The 23,299-nt window shown below is 37.9% G+C and overlaps 1 protein-coding gene across 6 annotated transcripts; it reads left to right on the top strand.

Moving 5' to 3' along the window:
* Positions 1–14,147: 14,147 nt before the first annotated feature.
* LOC114267804 (uncharacterized) lies at positions 14,148–23,050 on the top strand. 6 transcript variants are annotated; one of them, XM_082916657.1, is made up of 6 exons: positions 14,168–14,657; positions 14,873–15,823; positions 21,288–21,370; positions 22,243–22,314; positions 22,411–22,461; positions 22,855–23,050. In XM_082916657.1, the coding sequence occupies exons 3-6, from the start codon at positions 21,290–21,292 to the stop codon at positions 22,981–22,983; spliced, it is 333 nt and encodes a 110-aa protein (XP_082772783.1). In that variant the 5' UTR covers positions 14,168–14,657; positions 14,873–15,823; positions 21,288–21,289; the 3' UTR covers positions 22,984–23,050. The 6 variants fall into 5 exon arrangements, 2 of the variants coding, with proteins under 2 accessions (XP_082772783.1, XP_082772784.1); XR_014362380.1 differs by having other exon boundaries at positions 14,873–15,123; XR_014362378.1 differs by having other exon boundaries at positions 14,873–15,123; positions 15,417–15,823; positions 21,288–22,314.
* The last annotated feature ends 249 nt before the right edge of the window (positions 23,051–23,299 follow it).

Raw genomic sequence — 23,299 nt, 5'->3', positions numbered from 1 at the left:
ATATGCATAGATGTATGAGTTGTTGAACTCATTACTTGGGTCAAAAAATATCTAAGGGAGAGAGAAAGAGAACTATGATAGAGAGAGAGAGAGAGAGAGAGAGAGAGAGAGTGAGAGATAGATAGAAGGAGAGGCAAAGGTCCTCTAAGAGAAAACTCAACATCCATGGGGGATTTGAGGATGATTGAAGAGAATAGAAGAAAGAGGAGGAAGATCAACCATAAAGCGAGGAAAATTGAAGAGATCAAGGGGAAAAACAAAGATTTAAGTTAAGGTATGTGGCTCTAACTATCATCTTTGTAGATAATTTATCTACTACATGAAATCAAAGATTAACTTGGAAGTTTGATATGTAAATGAACAAATGTGTTGGGTTATGAATGGATTGGGTTGAATTCAAGGACTTAAACCTTGCTTACCTTAAATTTTCTTAAGTTGATTTTAATCTTAAGGGTGATTCATGGAATAACAAGGTTTGGTGTGAGAATCACCTATGTGTAAGTTATATTTACATGATTTGGGCATATATAATGGAAGTTTGGATATATAGAAAAAAAAAAAGTAAAAAAGATGAGATTCTATTTGAATGATGCTAGTTGATTATGTTTTGGAAGGAATTCTACATGTTTTTGGGTGATTTGAGTTTGAAACCAAGCTTAAAAATGGAAAAATCAAGAGTTAGAGCTCATAACATTTTCGGACAGCCAAATTGGCCCAGAGCCACACGTGCGGGGGGTCCTCCCGCACGTGCGGCGGGTCATTTCAAGCCCTAAAATTGATTCTGCTAAAAAAGCACCTTGTCCCAAACATGTGGCATAATTCCCGCACATGCGGCCCTATTTCCCGCACGTGCAAGGACAGCTCTGTCCAGCCAACTTTGAACAAGCATATCTTTTGCATCCGGACTCCGTTTTGAGTGATTCTTGAGTCTAAAATCAAGCCCCAGAAGTCTAGTTTCCAATGGTGTAATCTCACTCCCAAATTCTAAGTACAAAAATAGTTATGCCCAAATTAGTGGCGACTGTTTATTTTCTGTTTACCGGTTTGTGCCGTTTCTTCGCTTAAACCATTTTCCATCGATTCCTTTTATTTTATGAGACATGGATTATAACTGTCACGACCCAAACCCGGCCCTATGGGTTTAGCACCGTAACCGGCCAATAATCCGAGATTACCGAAGGCCTGCTTAACAGTAATACAGTAAAACAGAGTACAGGGCCTGGCGGAAGCCAATACAGTAATTAGACAATGTCCAATGAGCTGTGACAGTCTGTATGCCAAAAAGATTTTTCATGCATTCATACATATACAAACAGTACAGTCTATACAAAATTTACAGTCACACAGTACAGGGACCTACTCCATTGATAACAGTACAGTTAGTAACTGAGACAATCTATACGGTGATCCGAATAGTATGGAGACAGACGGGGGAAAACAAAACAAAACACCCCAAAGCCATAGCATGGCAACGCGGAACCTCGCACTGAGGCACAAAGGCTGGCTTGACAAAACTGGAGTCTAACCCACGCTCCTAGCTCCGATCTGGTGGCTGAGCACCTACATATATATATAAACAGTGAGCTAAAGCCCAGTGAATAACATAATGCGTAAAGAGGTTTAGAATGAATGTCCTTACGGTAATGAAAACAGTTCAATTCAATCAGTATTTCAGTTGTTCAGTACAGTAAACAGTCATATGTGGTACATCCATTAGCATAACAGTAACAGTAGGTCTTAAAAGACCGAACAGTAATGATGGCCATCAGTCAGTAAACAGTAGTGGCTCCACGAGGGAACTGACAGAGAATTCTGTCGCAGTAACAGTAATAGTAAACAGTAGGTACTAAGGATGCCACAGTACAGTTCAGAAATAAAGGACATACATTCATTCAGTAATACCAGTTCAGTAAACAGTTCAGTTCAGTATTCAAAAGATATCAGTTGAACATACCTTTACACAATCGTTACTCACAGAGTTTGGGCTACGGTATGCTAGAGCGTGTCTTCCCAGTCGCCAACCCTACACAGTTCACAGGTTGAACACACTAAGCTACACAGTTGGGAAATATCATAACTTAATCCCTAATTTGCCTTGGGGTGTTCTACAACGATATCCTCATCAAGATGTCTTAAACTAGGCCTAAGAATGCCTAGGATGGGATGAGGATGCAAAAATACACTTAGAAAACATTTTGCAAACTTTGCTGAAAATAGGCGCCTCGCTCGAGCGAGACTTTCTTCGCTCGAGCGGAAGTCCAAAATCAAAGTCTTCGCTCGAGCGAGTAATACTTCGCTCAAGCGGTCTGTCGAAACAGTAAAAATACTGGATGCTGTGATTTTGCGCGCGATGGTCGCTCGAGCGGATCCCTGGACAAAGGTGCTCGCTCGAGCGGGGAATCCTTCGCTCGAGCGAGGAAGCCAAATCTGGAATTTCCAGATTTGCCTCCCAAGCTCAAACCAAGCATTCTACCACTCCAAACTTGACCTCTTGGGCCCAAATTCTAGAAAACATAGCTAAATTCAATGTATAACAAGTTTCAAAGCTCAATTTATGAATTCAAGCCCCAAAGGTGAGTCAATTAAAACCATATTCAAACCCATTTTCCAAGAATAATCCTCAAACATGACATGCATGATCTTAAATCATTTTCAAAGCTTTAATGCTGTTTCAAAAGAGCTTAAACCTTCAAAAACAAGATGAACTCATGGGGTACCACAAAATTATAAACATGCATGCACCATTATACCATGAATTCAACTCAAAACTCATTAATTCAAACATGCATGCATGAAATGAGCTTCAATTCACCATTAATGACCCAAATCATGACTTAGCTCTACAATCTAACATGGACCATGCAACAATCAACTCGAAACATGAACAAGAAGACAATAGAGCTACCTTTAGTCTTGTAGCTCAAGAAGGGAGCTCAAATATCCAATCTCCTCAACAATTTCTTCAATTTCCAAACAATTCTACAAGTGAACTCAAGGCTCTCACTTCCTCTCTCTCTAAATTCGGCTAGAACAAGAAGAAATGGCTGATGAAATGTTTTGAGAAAGCATACACAAGGCTCCAAATATGAGTAAACAAAGGCCCCACTAGATGGCAAAAGTGTAATTATGTCAAACTCTTTAATTAGCTTATTTTAATCTAATTTAATCATACCTAATCAATTTTCAGGTAAATACACCATAAAATCACATTAATTACGAGGGTCATGGAACATCAATCGGTTTCTAATTCGGCCGCCGATAAGGCCTTCAATTAGCAGTTTAAACATATAAGCATGAACAGATAATCATACGGTCAAACAGATAGAATGCAATTTAACTAACATATACTCAATCAATTCGGTTTCCAATTTCAGTCAGTCAGTTCAATACTTTAATCAGTTCAATTATCAGTCATAATCAATTCAGTTTAACGGTAATTGATGGTTATCGGTAATCAATCAGTCATAAGTCGGTGAACAGTATGAGGGTTGTTACAATAACATATTAAGGAATAATGAGCTTGGTACCACCATGGCTAATTGATTAAATGATCAAAGAGAATAAGTAAAGGATCGATTATAATCTCATATTATGTGTTGTGCACTGTACTTATAGGTCCAGACGAGGACATCGTCCCATTACTACTAGGAGCCGATCACTATGAGTAATAGTAGTGTAACGATATGTTTCACTTACTTCCTGTGATGATGATTCATGTATTGTTATTTGTGAATGGCCTATTCCATTGATATTGTGCTTTGATTAAATTAATGGATATGATTGAATAATGGCATTGATATGGACCTAAGGTCGTTCTGTCCCTATTAATAGAAGTAGGCCTGAAGCCGTTATGATGTGAATTGTTCTACCCCTATTAATAGTACTGTAGTGATACATTTGCCTTCCGTTAATAATTATTATTAATGTTCTGTTATTCACAAGATAACTATGTTGACTCATAATAAACCATGGAGAAATCTATGTGCACTATTGTGTAATGTTATTCTTATGAATCTGGGATTATTCTGTTTTGCTAATACTGGGCCTAAGGCCATTCTATATAAGCTGTTGGGCCTAAGGCCATTCTGTATAATCTGCTAGGCCAGAGGCCGCTCTGTATAATCTGTTAGGCTAGAGGCCGCTCTATATAATCTGTTAGGCCGAAGGCCGCTCTGTATAATCTGTTAGGCCAGAGGCCGCTCTGTATAATCTGTTAGGCCAGAGGTCGCTTTGTATAATCTGTTAGGCTTGAGGCCGCTCTGCATAATATGTTGGGCCTAAGGCCGTTTTGTATTCTGCATGGGCTTGAAGCCAGTCTGTATTGTATGTAAGCCTGAGACTGTATTGAAATATAGTTATGGATAAGACCTGTGTAGAGTTGGTATTTGTTTAATTATTTTATCCAAGGTTTTGCTTATTCAATTAACCTCCTTACATTACTATTATTCATTAAGCTTTGCTCATTCCGTTTTATGTATATTTCTCTAGGTGAGCCATCGGAGATTGACGCTAGAGTTATTCTGAGGTTCGCCTGTCTACCAAGTCACCTGGGGTATGCCTCAATGTGGAGGCCTTAATTTGTGTTGGAAGTCATATAAATTATTAAGTCTTATATAAGTGTGTGTGAGATCTATATAAATTATGTGATCGTACATGTCTATATGGGAGCGTCTTTAAATGCTTAAATCTAATTAAGCCATCATGTATGCACAAGCTCAATGGATGTTGTCTTTTATTAATATTGCTTCCATTTAAGGCCCCGTATTTGGTTAAATGTTATTTTAAAATTTTGTTCTGAGGCCTATGTACAGGCTGGTCATGGACCAAACTTTTAGGGGCAGGTTTGGGTTGTGACATGGTCACTACATAGTTTGGGTCTACTATTAAATTGTTGCGGCCTGACTTGGGCAAGGAATGCTTTAAAACTGAATTTTGTGAATATTTGACCAAATTGGGTACCATTCACCAAACTTCTTGTACTGATACACCTACCCAAAATGGTTGAGTTAAGCATAAACATCGTCATCTCTTTAAGGTAACTAGGTCTCTCATTCTCTCTGCCTCCATTTCGACTCCGTTTTGGGGTGAGACAGTTCTTACTGTTGTTTTTCTTCTTAACCGTATGCCTACCCCCCTTCTTTCTGGTCGGTCTCCTTATGAGGCTCTGTTTTCTTAACTTATGAATTACTCACTCTTTCATGTGTTTGGGTCTGCTTATTTTGTCCTTTTACCCCGTAAAGATAGGACCAAACTTAGTGCCTAGTCTGTCCTATGTGTCTTTTTGGGTTATAATCTCACTCAAAAAGGTTATCGTTGTTATGACCCTGTTTCCCGTCGCCTTTATATCTCTCTACATGTTGCCCTTCTCAAACGTTTACCTTACTTTCAACTTCCTCCTTTCACCACCCCAGTTTCCAAAGAGGATTTGGTTCATATTGATCCATTTTCTTTTGAGGTCCCGTCTGATGAGTACATCTCCATAGCTCCTCCTGAGCTTGTTTCATCTTCTCTTCCTACTTCACCTCTGGATGCCACCTCTGGCTGTTTCTCCTCCTTCGGTTTCTTCTCCTCCTTTTGTTAGTTTATTCTCGTCGCAAGCCTCCTCCTCTATCAGTTGTCTCTGCCCCTGCTGCTGATCCTCCTGCTTCTGACGACTCTGATCCTGTTGCACACCGTTATCCTACTCGAGCGCATAATCCTCCAAATAGGTTGGGTTGGTCTAATACATATTTTTTTGCTTTCTATTGTACTTTTTTTGTCCGCTATTCACTCTTTTTTAGAACATTAGTCTTACAAAGAGGCCTGTTCGGATCCTCATTGGGTTCAAGTTATGGAGGATGAGTTGTCTGCTCTATAGAAAACTAGTACTTGGGAGTTGGTTCCTTTGCTGCTGGTAAGAATCTGGTTGGTTGCAAATTGGTCTACAAAGTCAAGGCTTTGATCCTGCTGCACACCGATATCCTATTTGAGCACGTCATCCTCCAAATAGGTTGGGTTGGTCTGATATATGTTTTTCTGTTTCCTATCGTACTTTTTTGTCAGCTATTCACTTTTCAGAACCTCAGTCTTACAAAAAGGCTTGTCAGGATCCTCATTGGGTTCAAGCCATGGACAATGAGTTGTCTGCTCTACAGAAAACTAGTACTTGGGAGTTGGTTCCTTTGCCTGCTGGTAAGAATCTGGTTGGTTGCAAATGGGTCTACAAAGTCAAGACTCATTTTGATGGTTCTCTTGAACACTACAAAACTCGTTTATGAGGAGACATTTGATCCTATTGCCAAGATAACTATTGTCCGTATTTTGATCTTCGTTGCTGCTATTCGTTCTTGGCCTCTTTATCAAATGGATGTTAAGAATGCTTTTCTTAATGGACATCTCACTAAGGAGGTTTACATGCGTCCTCCTGTAGACACCCCATTTTTGACTGACCTTAAGACCCAGACGTCGTCATTTGAGCCCTCGATGATTGTGCATGTTTGTGCTCGTTTCGAGTTTTCGGGGTTTTCGGCTAAATGCCTTGCCTCCGGGCCTCTGAACTCTTTGTGTTTTGGCTTGGTTTGTAGACCAAACCTTGTTTTCCACTCCCTGGAGGGAGAGAGAGGTCTGGAGACCACCTTTTGTGGTCGTAGACTACGTTTCTCTCTTGGAGACCAGTTTTCGATTTTCGAAGTCTTCGGCCGTGCGCCTTGTCATGGGACCGCTTAACGTTCTCCTTTTGGCCTGGTTTTCGGACCATGCCTCGTTGCCTTGGTCTAGAGGAAAACTAAGGTCTGGGAGACCACTTTTTGCGGTCGTCGACCACTTTCCCCTCGTAGACCACTTTTGGTGCCCGTAGACTAGTTTTCGGAGTTTCCGGCTGCACGCCTTGTCCCCCGGACTCTTGTCTTGCATCCTTTTTGGTTTGTTTTTGTTACAAACCTTGTTTTCCTTGCTTGGAGGCTGGAATAAGGGTGGGAGACCAGTTTCTCTCCCTGAAAATCACTTTTCTTTCCGCCAGCCAATTTTCTGGTCAGCCAACTGGTTTTCTTGGTCTTTGGACCACCAAAAGTGGTCGGCCACCACACCATTAGCTTGCTTTCATTGTGTAGACCACCTCCCCCTACCTGCCGACCACTTTCTTCCCTTGCAGACCATTTGTGGTGGTCGGCCGACCACTACAAGTTGCTGGCCAACCACTTCAAGTGGTCGGCAGCTTTCCAGCACCTTTTTGAAGATCTTTTCTTGCCAGCTATGATAGCTGGAGGGATGGCTTTAGACCTTAAGCTTGTTCAACAAGCTTGAACTTTGATTCTCTATAAAAGAGAACCTCCCCCCTCTTGCCTTAGGTTCAGAAAAGTTACTTGAGAGCTATATATATCATCTATATCTATATTTCTCATTTCTCTCTTGTTTTGTGCTTGAAAGTGCTTATTCTTCACATTTTTGCACACAAACACATAGTGAAACACCATACTCTTGGAGCTGAGGCACTTTGAGGTTGGTTTTGGAGTTTTTTGATTGGATTTGGTTCAAAAAGGTTGCTAGAGTTGCAGCATTGAAGTGGTTCTACAAGGGTGAGCTTCTAACCTCTTAAACCCTTGTTTTGATTAAGCCTTTGGCCCTATTTTCATGTTGTTTTAGGCCCAACTTTCTACTGCAAAAAGTTCTGATTTTGCATGCTTGTAATGTTTGTTTAAGGTCTCTTTTGTGTTGGGGTGGTCTACCCCCCGTTTGTGCCTTGTTTGGCTTTGTTTTGTGCTATTCTTTTAAGCTATTGGGACCACCTTCTTTTGGCCTTCTCACCACTGAAACTCAGAGGAATTTTAGTGATGGAAAGGGTATTTTGAGGTCCCAAATAGGAGAGGGTCATCCCCTCTCCTTGTATCTTAGTTGCTTGCCTTGTATGCCTCATGTTTGAGCATGTTTGTTAAGCTTGTGTTGGCTTATTCTCAACTTATTTTGGGGATTATTTTGACATGGCATACCACTATTTTGACTTGCTTTTGTCACCACATGCATGCTATTTACACTTGTAGTGTAATCCTTACAAACTAGCTTTATGTGCTTCATGAAGTAGCATGCCTTTCTAGCAGGTTTTGAGTCCATCTCAGTGGGTTTTTGGTGTTATTTTAACATGCCTTAGATCTGTTTTGGGTTGGTTTGATAGCCCCTTGCATGCTCCTTGCATCTGTAGTGCATTTTCATTCACTAGCCTAATGTGTATCATGCTTTAGACCATTATTCTAGCATGCTTTTGGCTTAACTCTAAGAAGTCATTGTTCATGTTTTAGCATGCTCTAGCTCTGATTTGTGTTGTCTTGGTCATGCATGCCTTGCTTTGTATAGCCATAGTGCAGTCTAGCTCACTAGCTTTGTGCATTGAGTCCACTAGCATGCATTGCTTGAGCTATTTTCATGATTTGGCATCATTTCATATGTGATTTCAATGCATGTAGTGTGGTCATATACTCACATCTTTCACTCTTTCAATGCATTGGGGGGTTGGTACTTTGTGCCTTAAACATGAGCCATTGTGTATGCCTTCATGCCTAAGCTTGCGAGCTATCATTTCAGTGTGTACTTGGGGTTGTTTTGCCATGACATAACTCTGATTTTTATTGGCGAAGCCATCTCATGCTTGGTCTTGGTAGGTGTAGTGTAATCCTCCTTATTGGCCTTGCATCCATCATGCTTCATGCTCACCATGCTAGCTCATTTTGGCTTCCTTCCATATAGGTTTTAGCATCATTTTAACATGCTCTAGGACTGTTTTGGGTTGTATTGGCCATATGCTTCATGTATTGCATAGCTGTAGTGCAATTGGCCTTGCCTGCCTTGAGTTTTGAGCACCATAGCATGCTTCATTTGTGACATGTGCATGATTTGGCATCCTTTAACATGGCATTTCAGAACATATAGCATTGCCATGTTCCCACTTTTTCACTCTTTGAATGCTTTCAACGGTCATGCATTATTTCTTTGTTTGTGGCCTAACTTGTATGCATGCATGCCTAGACCTTTGAGCCCCCATCTCAGCATGTTTTGGTCCTTGTTTTGATCTACTTGAGCTCTAACCATGGCTGGTTCATCCATTTGTGACATGTGTTGCATACCTCTTGTGTAGTCCCCTTCACTAGCTTTAATGCTTAAGGACCCTAGCATGCTATGCTTACTTTGTTTGAGTGATTTGGCATCATTTCATACCTAATTTCAATGCTTATAGTGTGGCTACACTCTTACATTTGTCACTTCTTGAGCACTTTTGAGAGTTGTGCCCTTGTGCTTAATTGGTGAGCCAATGCATGTGCATGCACCATTTTGCCTTTCATGCCATCATTTCATAGCATTATGGCCACTGTTTTGGGCATGATTGAGGTCTGTCCATATTTGGTTTAAGTCCATTGAGCATGTTTGTTCGCATGTTGTTACATTCCATGTTGTTTGCATGTGCATGCATTGCATTATGTTTGGAATTTTGTGCATGCCATCCTAGCATTGGTAGAATAGCATGTTGTATGCTTGTTGTATTGCATTATGTTGTTGCATGCTTGTTGCATTGCATTATGTGGTTGCATGCTCATGTTGTTTACATTATACTTGCCATGCTCATGTTGTATTGCATTGTATTTCCATGTGCATGCATTGCATTGTGTTTGGACAGGGTGTTAGTCCAAACATGAGAAACGAGAGACGTTTCATACTTGAAGTGATGAAACGTGCCTCATTTCTCGGTCGCCGACCCTCTTGATCATGTATGATAGAGGTTAAGGCTTTATGTGTTATTTGTGCATTCATTTACATTGAATTGTGCGATCTTGGCATCTCGGCCATCGTGCATTGCGATGCTCGGTTGGTGACCCGAGAGTCGAGAACCGCACTCCCTTGAGATCATGAAATGATAGGGAGAGTAGTTGTGCACACATATCTTGCAAATACATTGCCATGCCCCTTCTTGTTCTCTGTTACAGCAAACTGGAGAAGTGCAGCAAAAACTGGTCGGCAGACCAGTAAAAGTGGCTGGCCGACCACTTTTTTTGGTCTGCAGCAAAGGCAAGTGGTCGGCCATGCTCTTGGAGGTTCCCATGGTGGAGCAAAAGCTATCTGGAGCTTTGTATAGTGTTTCTGAGAACAATTGAAAACAGAGGCAAGTTGGGGGCATCGCGATGGATTTCCGAACGAGGCGACCGAGCATGCATGCGCTTCTCGCTCAGAGGCCCCTTCTATTTGCTTTACGTAGTTGCTTTGCTTAAGCTAGCTATTTGGTTATGTACTTAAGTAGTTAATGTGATTAGCTATTCATTTGTATTTAATTAGCTATGTAGTTAGTTAATTAGCTTGTTTTGTAATAATTAGTTATCTAGGATTAGTTAATTAGTTTTGTTTGTAATAATTAATTTAATTAGCTTAGATTAGCTAGTTAGCTTATTATTCGGACCCTCCGTCAAGAGGACAAATGTTGTAATAGGTGTGCGTGTGTGTGATGCATGTCTTCCAACCCCATTTCTTTCTCTCTTTTATTTATCAGCTTTTGATGGTTAGATTAGGGCATATTTCAATTAGCATACTTTTGTTTGCATGCGTGCATCCATTCATTTGTTTTGCATGCACCGGGCTCGGCGCATCATACAAACTGCATTGTATTTCAATACCAATTTGAATACATGTATCAATTGTTGCATTTCATATGCCATTCTAGATAGCCGAGCCTATTTTACTTGCATTTTGCATGTGTTGCATTAGGCATTGTTGACATAGCTAGGATCGTGTATTGATTACTAACTAGCTTCTTTTTTGGCTTGGAGTACACTGTGAGTGTTTATACTTTAGCATCCTTGCATGAGTGTGCGTGACTACCATGATAGCATGCTTGCCATGAGGCTATCTGCTTAACTGCTATAACTGCATGAATGCCTATGGATGAAGGCTTCACTGCTTGAATTGGAACAATTCATTAAAATGCGAGTTTTAAGCCCACTTGAAGTGGTAAAATCATGTTGTTTTCTAAGCCCACTTGAGGGTGGCAAAATCCGCGTCTTAGCCTACTTGCAAGTAGCAACTTCAAACTGTTTTCAAACAAACAAACATGAGATGTTTTGTTCAAAATTAAGTGATTTAGTCTATACTTGTATGCTGTGCGCATCACATAGTAAGCTAGCTAATAAACCGGAATAAGAACGCATGTGTTTTCAAAAATAACATATCGTGTTAGTAAAGGCCGATCCTTTAATCGGGCGAACGGGGGTGCTCATTGCATGACCTTCCCCTCTCGTACCCAAGTTCCCGAGGTGAGGCAACTTTGGTGATGACGGACACGTGGCCTTTGGCATGAGTCAGGATTTCCTAAATTTCTTAAAATAAAATATTTAGGTAGCGACTCTGAAATCTGGCAAAGCAGTCCATGTTTGGCGCTTTTTGATTAAAATCGATTTTTCAAAATGATTTGTCAGATTTGGACTCTTTGGTGATTTATCAGCCTTACATTGCATTTTGTGAGATTAGATTCAGAACTGTGACATGAGTCCGAACTGTAGTAGCTAAGAACAATAATTCGCGCCCTCGTGCGTGGAGCGGAGTTCCGGGCGATCTACACCTCTTCTTGTTCTTTACCATTCCTTTGGCCAGGTTTGTCGTCTTCAACGTGCTCTGTATGGTCTAAAATAGTCTCCTCGTGCTTGTTATGATCGCTTTCAAACTACTATTACTGAGCTTGGGTTTTATCCTTACTATATGTGGATGATATGATCATCATTGGCTCTAACTCTCCTACTATCTCTAAGGTCAAACAGTATCTCTTCCAAACCTTCGAAATGAAGGATCTGGATCCATTGCGGTATTTTCTTAGTATTGATGTTGCTTCTTCTCTAATGGGCTATTTTCTATCTCAGGCTAAGTATGCTAATGAAGTCATTCACCGTGCTAGTCTTACTGATACTAAGGTTTGTGATATACCTATTGAGCTTAATGTGAAGCTCAACTCTACTGATGGTGTCCCTCTAGATGATCCTACTTTATATCGGGAGCTTGTGGGTTGTTTAGTTTATCTAACTGTCACTCGCCTTGATCTTGCTTATGTCGTTCATGTGGTTAGTCAATTCGTTTCGGCTCCTCACTTTACCTATTAAGCTGCTTTGGTTCTCATTCTTCGCTATCTCAGGGGTACCATTTTCAGGGCTTACTGTTGTCCTCTATGTCCTCTTTGGACTTGGTGGCCTATGTTGACTCTGATTGGGCTGGTGATATTACCGATCACAAGTCTACGTCTGGTTTCTGTATGTTTCTTGGTGATTCCTTGATCTCTTGGAAAAGTAAGAAACAATCAGTTGTTGCTCGCTCTACTATCGAAGCTGAGTATCGTGCTATAGCTTATGCCGTTGATGAGATTGTTTGGCTTCGTTGTCTCCTGTCTGATTTGGGTGTCTCTCAATTTTCTCCAACCTCTCTCTATTGTGACAACTGCAGTGCTTTTCAGACTGCCCACAATACTATCTTTCATAAATGGCCGAAACACATTGAGATTGATTGTCACTTTGTTCGCCAGCATTTGCAGTCTGGCTCTATCTTGCTTCCTTTCATCCTTTCGACTTTGCAACTTGTAGGCTTCTTCACCAAGACTCACACTACTGCTCGGTTTCAGTTTCTTCTTAGCAAACTCAATGTTTTCTATGAAAACACTTTGAGTTTGAGCGGGGGTGTGAGAATATATTGTGTATATTCTACATTAGTCATGCTTGTAGTTGAACATATTAGAGGCGTGATTGTATTTTCCTATAAGAGGCGTGATTGTATTTTCCTTTTTGATTTAGGAGTTAGGGTTATATAATCTAAGGTTTAATTGTAATCAAACATACAATTGAATATACAGTTTCATTTAGAAAACTTACACTGAAATCTACCGAAAAAACCACCTTATGCATTTATATGACTAAGATTTGTGAGAGTCTCCAATTTGATGTCCTGAAAAAAGAATTGTGGTTTAGGGCGAAGGCATTGTGTACGTTAGTTAGCTGGTGTGACTTGACTAGGAGAGGGCATCAAGATACTTAGAGATGGCTGATTGGTCCATGTGTCACCTCATGAAGCTAACATGTGGGACCCAAGTTCAAGGAGACAATGCCATGGCATGCCATGTAGGGGTTTGGGCACATCTACCCACACCTATGTCGACTTCTATGATATTCTTAAATACCTGCCTATTTACCTAAGAGGGATGCATGGATGGATCCCATTTGACAGATTTGCAGCCCAATCTCTATTGGGAAGCAAGTGTTTTCATCAGAAATACTTACTTTTCAAATTTATCACCATGCTAATTCTAGTTAGTAGATTATCCCAGTGATGTGATAACACCTGTTCAATTGAATTCTGAGTTTCAATTTTATGTGCCCTTTGCTTTAGCAAGTTCCTAGTTGGTCTTTCTCTAACAGGACTTCAGCTATGCAGCCTGAACTCCAATTTTCCCGATTGAAGTATGAACTTGTCATTTGTCTTTCATTTGGTAGACTTAAATTGAAGAGCTGTATGGAAATAAGGTAAAGATGTGAGTCTCAAATGGCAAAGCACTGCAACAAAATATACCTTCGGCGATCAAAATTGGCGATTAAAAAAAATTTAGTCGCCAAAAGTGATAAAAATGACGACTAAAAATTTTTTCAGTTGGCAAAAGTAAAATATTTAGTTACTAATTTTTTTTTTGTCGGGATACATCGGTTATTGGCAACTAAAAAAAAATTTAGTCGCCAAAAATGTTAGAATTAGCGACAAAAAAAAATTTAGTCACCGTATATTGAGGTTTGACTACTAAAACCAGTTAGTCGCCGAATGGAAAATAAAAAATTATTTTTTATCTTTGGCGATCAAATTTTTAATCGCCAAAAGTTTATTTCCAGGGACAAAATAATTTTGGTCGCCGTATATTGAGTTTTGGCTACTAAAACCATTTAGTCGTTGATTAGAAAATAAAAAATTATTTTTTACTTTTCGTGAAAATTTTAGTCTCCAAAATTTTACTTTCAGTAATGAAAAATAATTTTAATCGCCAAAGAACTAAAATTTTTAGAGGAAGATATTTCAAATAATTTGGAGGGATTTATAAAATACTTTTAGCGACTAAAAAATATTTGTCGCTAATGGTGTAATATATATATATATATATTTGATTTTTAAACCACGAACCAACGCCTCTTCTCTCTCTCTCTCTCTCTTCGGCGTTTCTCCCTTTGCCTCTCCCTATCCCTCTCCGTTGCTCCTCTCCCCTCCCTCTCTTACCGCCGCTCCACCAGCTGTGCCTCCATCGCTCCCCCTCGCAATTGCGGGCAACTGGAGCACCGATTCGCCTAAATTTGCCCTATTTTCTCTTTGTAGAATCTCTTTATATTCGTATATCTGTCTAGCCATCAACGATGAGACTGACGACGTGCCGGAGATTACGACGACGATGAATCAAGAGTAGGCGAGTCGAAGGAGCGAGGTGACAATGACGGCGACGATGGTGGGTAAGGTTAATGGCAGCAGCGGTAACGGGAAGGCGCCGATGATGGATTTAGGAGAGGGAAAGTCGTTGGATATCGATAAGGATCTGCACAGCCGCCAGCTCGCTGTGTATGGCCGCGAGACCACGAGGCGGCTTTCCGCCTCTAATGTTCTTATCTCAGGGATTAATTGGCTCGGTGCTGAAATTGGTGGGTTGTTATTGATTATGGATTTGCATTGATAGTTAAGATGGCTAATTTAAAAAATTTAAACTATTCAATTGATAGACATTGGGAAGTATTTTAAGTATTGAAGTGAAAATGGTGGTCTAAATTTTATATTTCTGTTTAATTGGGTGTTTTTATGCTAGAGATGGCATTAGGATAAGATATATGTTGGGTTGAAGTGATTATTTGACCTACAGATTTTGATACAATGGGGCATGTGCATCTTGCAGCAAAGAACCTTGTTCTTGCTGGTATCAAGTCTGTGACCTTGCATGACGAGGGAATTGTGGAGTTGTGGGACTTATCCAGCAATTTTATCTTTTCTAAGGATGATGTGGGGAAGAATCGAGCCCTTGCTTCTGTCCAAAAACTGCAAGAACTGAACAATTCCGTGGTTATTTCAACTTTCACAACTGAATTGACTAAGGAATAACTTTCTGATTTTCAGGTATAGCGCTTTTAGCAATTGCCGGGTCCAATTACTCTGTTTATTTGATTACAAGTTCTCTTTTTTTTTTTTTCTTTTTGTTTTCATCGCTTTGATATTTGGAATTTCGTATATGGTACATATATATTAATAATTAAATGTGCACCCTTATAAGTACTGTTTAGTGTTATCGTTAACTGTTTCAGAAAGAGAAAAAAAATTTGATTTTTCTGACTTTGTTTGGGCTTGTGATTCTAGAACTAATGTGGATACCCATTTTAGATTAACTATCTTTGTCTATTTTGTTCTTGTAGTTTTGTAGTGTACTAGGCAATTTGGTAAAGCCTACAGAACAATCAAATGCTCTAGTCTCTTCTATGCATGTGTGGTGTCCAAAGGGAGTGTGGCCACCATCAACATGCCAAAACATGCTCAGTTGGAGTGTCTTTATATATATATATATGTGTGTGTGTGTGTATATATTGTAAACATTTTTATAGCCTAGTTGCTCTAGCATGTTGATAGATTTAAGACGGCGTAAAACTCGCTCTCTTACACCAAGACGGCGTAAACCTCGCTCTCCTACACCGAGGCATTATAAGAGACAAAGAAGTATTAATACCTCATTGTGTCCTATAAGTAAATCTCGCAGTCCAAGTAGCGGGTCAATAGACACCAAAAATGCCAGTGAAAAACTGAGAAAAGAAGAAGAGAAGAAAAGGTATATTAATTTCTCTATGTCCTTATCCTGATTCAATTTTTTTAATATTTCTTCATTGTTTTTTCTTTTTGTACATCCTTAGAATATAGTATGTTTGTTTCTATCCTTATCTGTGCATTTTGAAAGTAAACAGGTCACACTTATACTGGCTTAATGGCTTTATTTTTTTTTTTTTTTTTTACTTTTTTAATTTTTTATGTACTGTAGATAACTGCAACCTGAACTTGCATTTATGATTGTGCACAAGTTGTACTGATCTGTATTTTAGTGTATTTTTCTTGCATATTTGTGTTTAGATACACGTACGTTTTGTCATTCTAGTTATTTTATTTTTGATGAGAATGACAAACACATGGTAGTTCCTTGGTTCTTAATAAAGCCATTAGCCACATTTCAATTACCTAGCAGCTTCAATTTTTTCCTTTGCTTCGGAGTGGATGCCTTTTCACAAGGTTAATTCCAATGTACCTGAGGTAAAGAATAACATGAGACAAATAAAACTTAAGATAATCTTCTATTTTATAGGTTAGGTGTGCATTGCAGGTTCTTTAAGCAAATAGGAGGCCTTATGTCATGACTCGAACCCGCCTCTATAGGTTAGGATCATAACCGGCCAGTATTCATTAGATTACCTACGGCCTCAGACAGAAAACAGATTTTTAAATAAACATATAGGGCCAAAAGCGGAAGCAGACTTAAAAATTTTGTCCAATGAGCTGTGCTTACATGATAAAGCGAAACATTTCATAAGCATTCCATAATAACTCACACATAAAAACAAAGTTAATATCTTATACATCCAGGAACTTCAAGACATGCAGTCAGCCAAACAAAACAAACTTATATGCATGGATGATCCAACGTATTCATTGATAAAGCAAAAGTGTAAACACAAGAACGAAAATAAGGTCTCGTGCGTGAGACGTGCGGGCTGACTCCGCAAAACTTGACTTCCTCTCATATCTTTCACCGAGGTTGGGTTTGGACATCTCTTTGCTCACCTACACACATATAAATGAGAGTGAGCGATAGCCCAGTGAATAATATCAAAATAAAGAAGTTACACGAATGAAATTCGTAACAGAAATATCTAACGACCTTAGGCCCATTCACGTTTTTATCTAATACATCAAACGGCCTCAAGCCCAAACATATCAAACGGCTTTTGGTTCAATCATTCATGTCAGACTATCATTCATGTTAGGCGGCCTTTGGTCCAATCATTTATGTCAGACAGTCTTTGGCCCAATCATTCATGTCAGACTATCATTCATGTTAAACGGCTTTTGGCAGACGGCCCTTGGCCTAATTATTCATGTCTGACTATCATTCATGTCAGACGTCCCTTGGTCCAATTATTCATGTTAGACGGCCCTTGGCCCAATTATTCATGTCAGACTATCATTGATGTCAGACGGCCTTTGGCCCAATTATTCATGTCAGACGGATTTATGTGTGTTTCATACTCATGATCATGATCGTATTCATATTCACTTAGTCTTAAGCAAAAGACTGACATTTAGAATACTCATTCTTAATTCAAATTCATGTCAGACAACCCTTGGCCCAATTATTCATGTCAGACTATCATTCATGTCAGACGGCTTTTGGCCCAATCATTCATGTCAGACGGCCCTTGGTCCAATTATTCATGTCAGATTATCATTCATGTTAGACGGCCTTTGGGCCAATCATTCATGTCAGACTATCATTCATGTCAGACGGCCTTTGGCCCAATCATTCATGTCAGACGGCTCTCGGCCCAATCATTCATGTCTGACGGCCCTTGGACCAATTATTCATGTTAGACTATCATTCATGTTAGATGGCCTTTGGCCTAATCATTCATGTCAGACGGCTCTTGGCCTAATTATTCATGTCAGACTATCATTTATGTCAGACGGCCTTTGGCCCAATTATTCATGTGAGACGGCCCTTGGCCTAATTATTCATGTCAGACTATCATTCATGTCAGACGGCCTTTGGCCCAATCATTCATGTCAGACTATCATTCATGTCAGACAGCCTTTGGCCCAATCATTTATGTCAGACGGCCCTCGGCCCAATCATTCATGTCTGACGGCCCTTGGACCAATTATTCATGTCAGACTATCATTCATGTTAGATGGCCTTTGGCCCAATCATTCATGTCAGACGGCCCTTGGCCCAATTATTCATGTCAGACTATCATTCATGTCAGACGGTCTTTGGCTCAATTATTCATGTCAGACGGATTTATGTGTGTTTCATACTCATGATCATGATCGTATTCATATTCACTTAGTCTTAAGCAAAAGACTGACATTTAGAATACTCATTCTTAATTCAAACATACAAATCCATAAGGCATGTACAGAAGTAACGTTTGGGAAAACAACATACTTGAACATATCTTTACTAATATATTACTCACAGTGTTCTGCCGGTGGATTCGTCCTTATGCTTGACCCTACACAATTCATAACACATTGGGTCACAAACAATTCAATCCGTTCTTTAATCTATTTATTTCTCTTAGGCTTCTTTCTTTACCCTTTAGGTCATTTCAATGCTCAATGTATTCCTAAGAGTGCTTAGAAATGAAAGAAAACAGAAAACAAAACACAAAACTATTTTCATAATTTCAGGAACAGGGTTCTCCGCTCGAGCGCAGATTTAGCCACTCGAGTGGACCCCTTTAGTCTGCAAAAGAACTGGTTACTACATTTCCACGCTCGAGCGTGACTCTTTCCGCTCGAGCGGACATCAATGTCTGCAAAAGTTCTGGAAGCCAACATTTCACGCTCGAGCGGCGCTTTCCCCGCTCAAGCGGACATGCCGAATTCTGGAATTTCCAGAATTGCATTTGAAGCTCAAACTTAGCATTCAAAGGGTCTAAAACTCATGTTCTTGATACAAAATTATGGAAATCTTTATACAATATGAGGCCATTAGAAAATTTAGTCTAATTTGTCCAAAATCATAATTCAATTCCCAAATTATTTCACATTTTTCTTGACAACCCATACTATCTTCATTTCTTTAGAACTCGTGCAAATTAATTTCCATATCACTTTGAATTTCACATGCAAATTAATTTCCGTATCACTTTGAATTTCACATGCATGTGCGATAGGCTTCATTTTCAATTTAAATAACACAATTGATGCTCATCTTCATCAAACATGATCAATTTTAAATCAGTTACATCAAAACTCCTTTAATTTATAAATTAAGTTCTTTGTTCATAAACCCATAATTTTCCAAAGCTTAATTCTCATTACATCAAAACATGAAATCAATTATTTTAAATCCATGATGCATGTAAATTTATATCTCATATATATCAATCCAAGCCCAAGCTCAATTGAAGTATTATAATTATTTCCATATTGATTAACCTTAACCATGTTCATGAATTAATTCTTTAATTTCTCTAAATTACATGCATGTAAAAATAAGACTCAAATTCATATAAGATGTGCAAAATCAAACCCAAAATAATTAATTTATAGGTTAATTTCCATAAATTTGAACCTAACTCCATTGCATGGACCAAATCTTCAAATAAATCTTGATGCATGTAATCTATGGGACTCAATTCAAGAAATCTATTATGCATGATGCCTTTAAATGTACTTAAATACTCATAGAATTCCCTCATGCATGTAGCAATGGAGCTTGATTACATGCAAGATTATAAAAATCAATCTCAAAATAATTACTTTCTAAATCAATTTCCATAATCATGGATCTAATTTAATCTCAACATCTTCTTACTAATTTCCTTTTAATTACATGAAATTGAGCCCAATTATTTCTTAAATCAAATTTTTACATGAATTTCCTGCAAGAATTAAGCTTAGATTCCTTACCTAGAACTTTAATTTGTTGAATCTCTTGAGTTCTTTCTTCAATTTTCCAGCACAAACCTAGATGATTCTTCTTCCCTCCTTGTTCTCTCTTTCTCCCTCTCGGTTCTTCTCCTTTTTTAAGCTTCTCCAATAGAAAGAAAATGAGTTCAACCTCACTCTCTCATTTACACATAACACACATGCACACCTCTCCCTTCAACACGTGCACACACCTCACATATTGAGGCTCCAGCACAACACTTCACTAGGCACATACATACACAGATTTCTCAGTACACCCACCTAAGTTTCTCAGCGCACCCACACCCACAATTCTAATTTGTTCCATAATGCAATTTATGCTTAGGATTAATTTAATTAAGCAGCACTTGATCTTAATAAATCTTAGCTAGCACATAATTAATTAATCGTAACTAATCACAAATCCCACATAATTTAATTAGTCTAATTTGACTTCCTTAAGAGCTCAATTAATTATATTTAATTTATCAATCTGAATCAAATTTTTAATCAAACTTCCAAAAGGCTCCAAATATTAAATTAAACTTATTGTCGTCATCAATTTTGATTCCTCAAATCATTTAGGCCTTTAATTTCTAATTAGACTCCAAATTTCCGTCAATAAATTACATATTTAAATTGGACATCCATAAATAAATTTAACCCGTAATAATCACAATTCTCAATCCTCAATTTAACTAACTTAATTAACTCTAATTTGGACCTAATTAATCGAATCTCAATTTTACTAAACTGAATCGAATATTTAATTAACTCTCAAATGGGTCCGTAATTAAAATTAAATTGATTCAACTTCTTAATTCCACTTCCTTAAGCCATTTGGACCCTTAAAATAAATCTTTAATAGAATCATATACGAATCAGATTCGACAATTCTCACAAGTCCCAAATTAAATTGGGATAACGACTAATTAAAATCCCAAATCTCCTTAATTAACCAAATATAAAATATTATACGTGACGGGGTCATCACACCTTACAATGAACCTGCATATGTTATCAAAAGGTTTTGTTTGTACGCTCAAGTTAATGTTCTACAATACTTTCCTGAAGTTCACCTTTACGACGCTGTTCCTAATTTTTATAACGCGAGACATGGTATTCAAAGACTCAACCTCATAGCAGCCAAGTGAAATGGGCATATTGTGCAATGAAATTTTGGTAATGATTGCTGCACATGAGCAGCATTTCATGTGTTATTTACCTGTAGAATATTGGAAGGATGTATCCAAATCCAGTTTAAGGTCCATAATCTGGGCTATGCATTTTTATAATTAAGTGTACCTTTTTAAAGATTTTCAGGGCAAAGTATTTCTATTCTCTTGTTTACATGGAATTAGTTTTTTTTTTTTGTATGCTTTTATTTTTTACTTTGTGATCTTCAATACTACATTGTTTGGGTGTTCTTGAAGTGATGAAAGAAAAGTTGTCACTGGTTATTGATTCATTACCATTTATCATCTGTGCAAAATAAAGTTGTAGTCATCAATGTATTTTGGCCTTTCCCATGTTCTCTCTTTTTTTGTACGCTTTTAATGATTTTGTACTCAATCATGTTGGTTGATTGTGATGAGCCCCATATTTTGTAGCTATGATGATTTCTCGAGCTGCAAGGATTGTGCATAGATATGGGCATTGCTGCACTTTGGCATGCATTGCATTATTGAGTCTGGTATGCAAGCTTCTCTTCACCCTTCTAAAAATGGATTTTGACTTTTAAGAGCCTCACTTGAATGCTAATCAGAAGTTCTGAACATATAATTAAAATGTTCTATTGGAAGGTAGGAACTTATCTATCATTGTTGAAGACACCTCCAAGTAAAGAAACATATAATCTTTGGGAAGAACTATGCAAATCTAAGTTTGCAGTTGAGAGATGAATGCGTATTAGCTTGGCATTGCATGTTGGAGGTCTACTGCTCTAATGTTGTCTGAACTTGATAGGAGTTTTAGTCATTTTAGTTTTTAGAATAGTAGAAGTCCTCTGCTTCAACCACTTACTAGCTTGCGGATTCTAAATAGAAAGATATGTCAATAAGATCACTGAAGGATATGGTTTGCTAGACTAGTCTTGAAAAGCTATATTCTTGTAGTAGTTAAGACATTTGAAGTTTTGGTGAAGAATTGATCTTTATAAGATGGCGAAAATAGAAATGCAAAAGCAATCAAGTACAAATTTCTGGGAATTTGCTTGGAGATAACAAAAGCACAAAAATATCTTGTATAGCTTCAATTTTTTACGAGGTTTTCTTTTTCTTTTTTCTTTTTTTTTTTTGGGATGCCCTTTTGGATGAGTTTTTATCAGCAATTGTATTCCAATTACTAATCTTCTAGTATAAAGATATTAGGTTCAAAAATATTTTATGTCAACATATTGCCTCAATTTTGGACTCAGTAAATCATTTTAAAAAATTAACAGAGAGAACATATCATTTCGCGTTGTCGAATATCCTCTTGTAGGAGTGCTTCATATAGTATTTGCTTCAGATCTTGAGTTTACTTGCTTTTCCTATAATGTTTGTTGTTAGCTGACTTTTTAAGCAGATATTTGTGTTGTTTGCTGTGTTCCCTGAGAAGATGCCACTGGTGTTGCCGAATATCAGAAAAGTTCTTAAGGTAATGATTAGTAAATGCCACTATGAAATTTTGAAAATCTGTAATTGATATTACTATTATGATCTCATAATGTGATTTCAACATTTCTTTCTCCAGCCAAATGGTTATTTGCTATTCTGTGGCTATGCCACTGGTGACCTTGCTCAGGTTAATTTACAACTTATATTCTATCTTTTGAATACATGTTTGTGTGTGTATGTATATCTATGTGCTATTTCATTTCAGTGGAGAATGAGCTCTTTCGATGGAGAATGCGCTCTTTCAATTCAATGGAGAATTATATAGTAAATATTCCAGTTGCTTGATTTTCATTGTGAATCCCACAGATAACATTCTAATAATTATTAAATTATTCCAATGTTGTCCTAATTTATTAATTGTTATAATTGTCTGCTACTAAATTGTCATAATTGTTATAATTTGCAGAGTATAATATACCAGAATTATTAATTTTATAATTGTTATAATTTGAAATGTCAATTTTATCGAGAAGTGCTAATGGTTTTTTTTATTATTGTTTTTTTATTTTTTATTATACAGATTGCTTTTGCATGGGCTATTGTGGATATTTATTTGTGTATGAAGAGCATTTATTCTGTATATGGAAGACATATATTTTTGTATAATTCTCTATTTTGGAAATACAGTGTTTTTGTATGTAATATTTAATTTAGATGGATTATACTTGGTTGGAATGGATTTATATGATACTTGGAATAAGATGTTACAAGTTAAAGTTTTCGGATAGTTGATAATGAAATGAGTATTATTGATAATAGATTTCGATTATAATTGATAGATGTATTATTCTGTATATGTACAGGTTACAGGTTGCATTGATAATAGAATGCATATAATTTAGAAATTAATGAAAAATATTCAATTTGTGCATTTAAAAAAAATTAATAAATAGAGCTTTTGGCGACTAAACATGTAGTAGTCAAAAAATAAGAAGGGAATTTATTGGCGACTAAACAGTTAGTAG

The sequence above is a fragment of the Camellia sinensis genome, chromosome 2, assembly GCF_055761805.1.
Source record: "Camellia sinensis isolate YWXY chromosome 2, ASM5576180v1, whole genome shotgun sequence".
In the NCBI taxonomy this organism is placed as follows: Eukaryota; Viridiplantae; Streptophyta; class Magnoliopsida; order Ericales; family Theaceae; genus Camellia; species Camellia sinensis.
Note: the sequence above shows the minus strand (reverse complement) of the source record. Positions and strands in the feature narration are given on the sequence as shown.

Coding starts and splice junctions, on each gene's coding strand:
- LOC114267804 (XM_082916657.1), top strand. CDS start 21,290: ATGATGATTTCTCGAGCTGCAAGGATTGTGCATAGATATGGGCATTGC. Junction 22,315..22,410: donor ATATCAGAAAAGTTCTTAAG/GTAATGATTAGT, acceptor TTCTTTCTCCAG/CCAAATGGTTATTTGCTATT. Junction 22,462..22,854: donor CCACTGGTGACCTTGCTCAG/GTTAATTTACAA, acceptor TTTATTATACAG/ATTGCTTTTGCATGGGCTAT.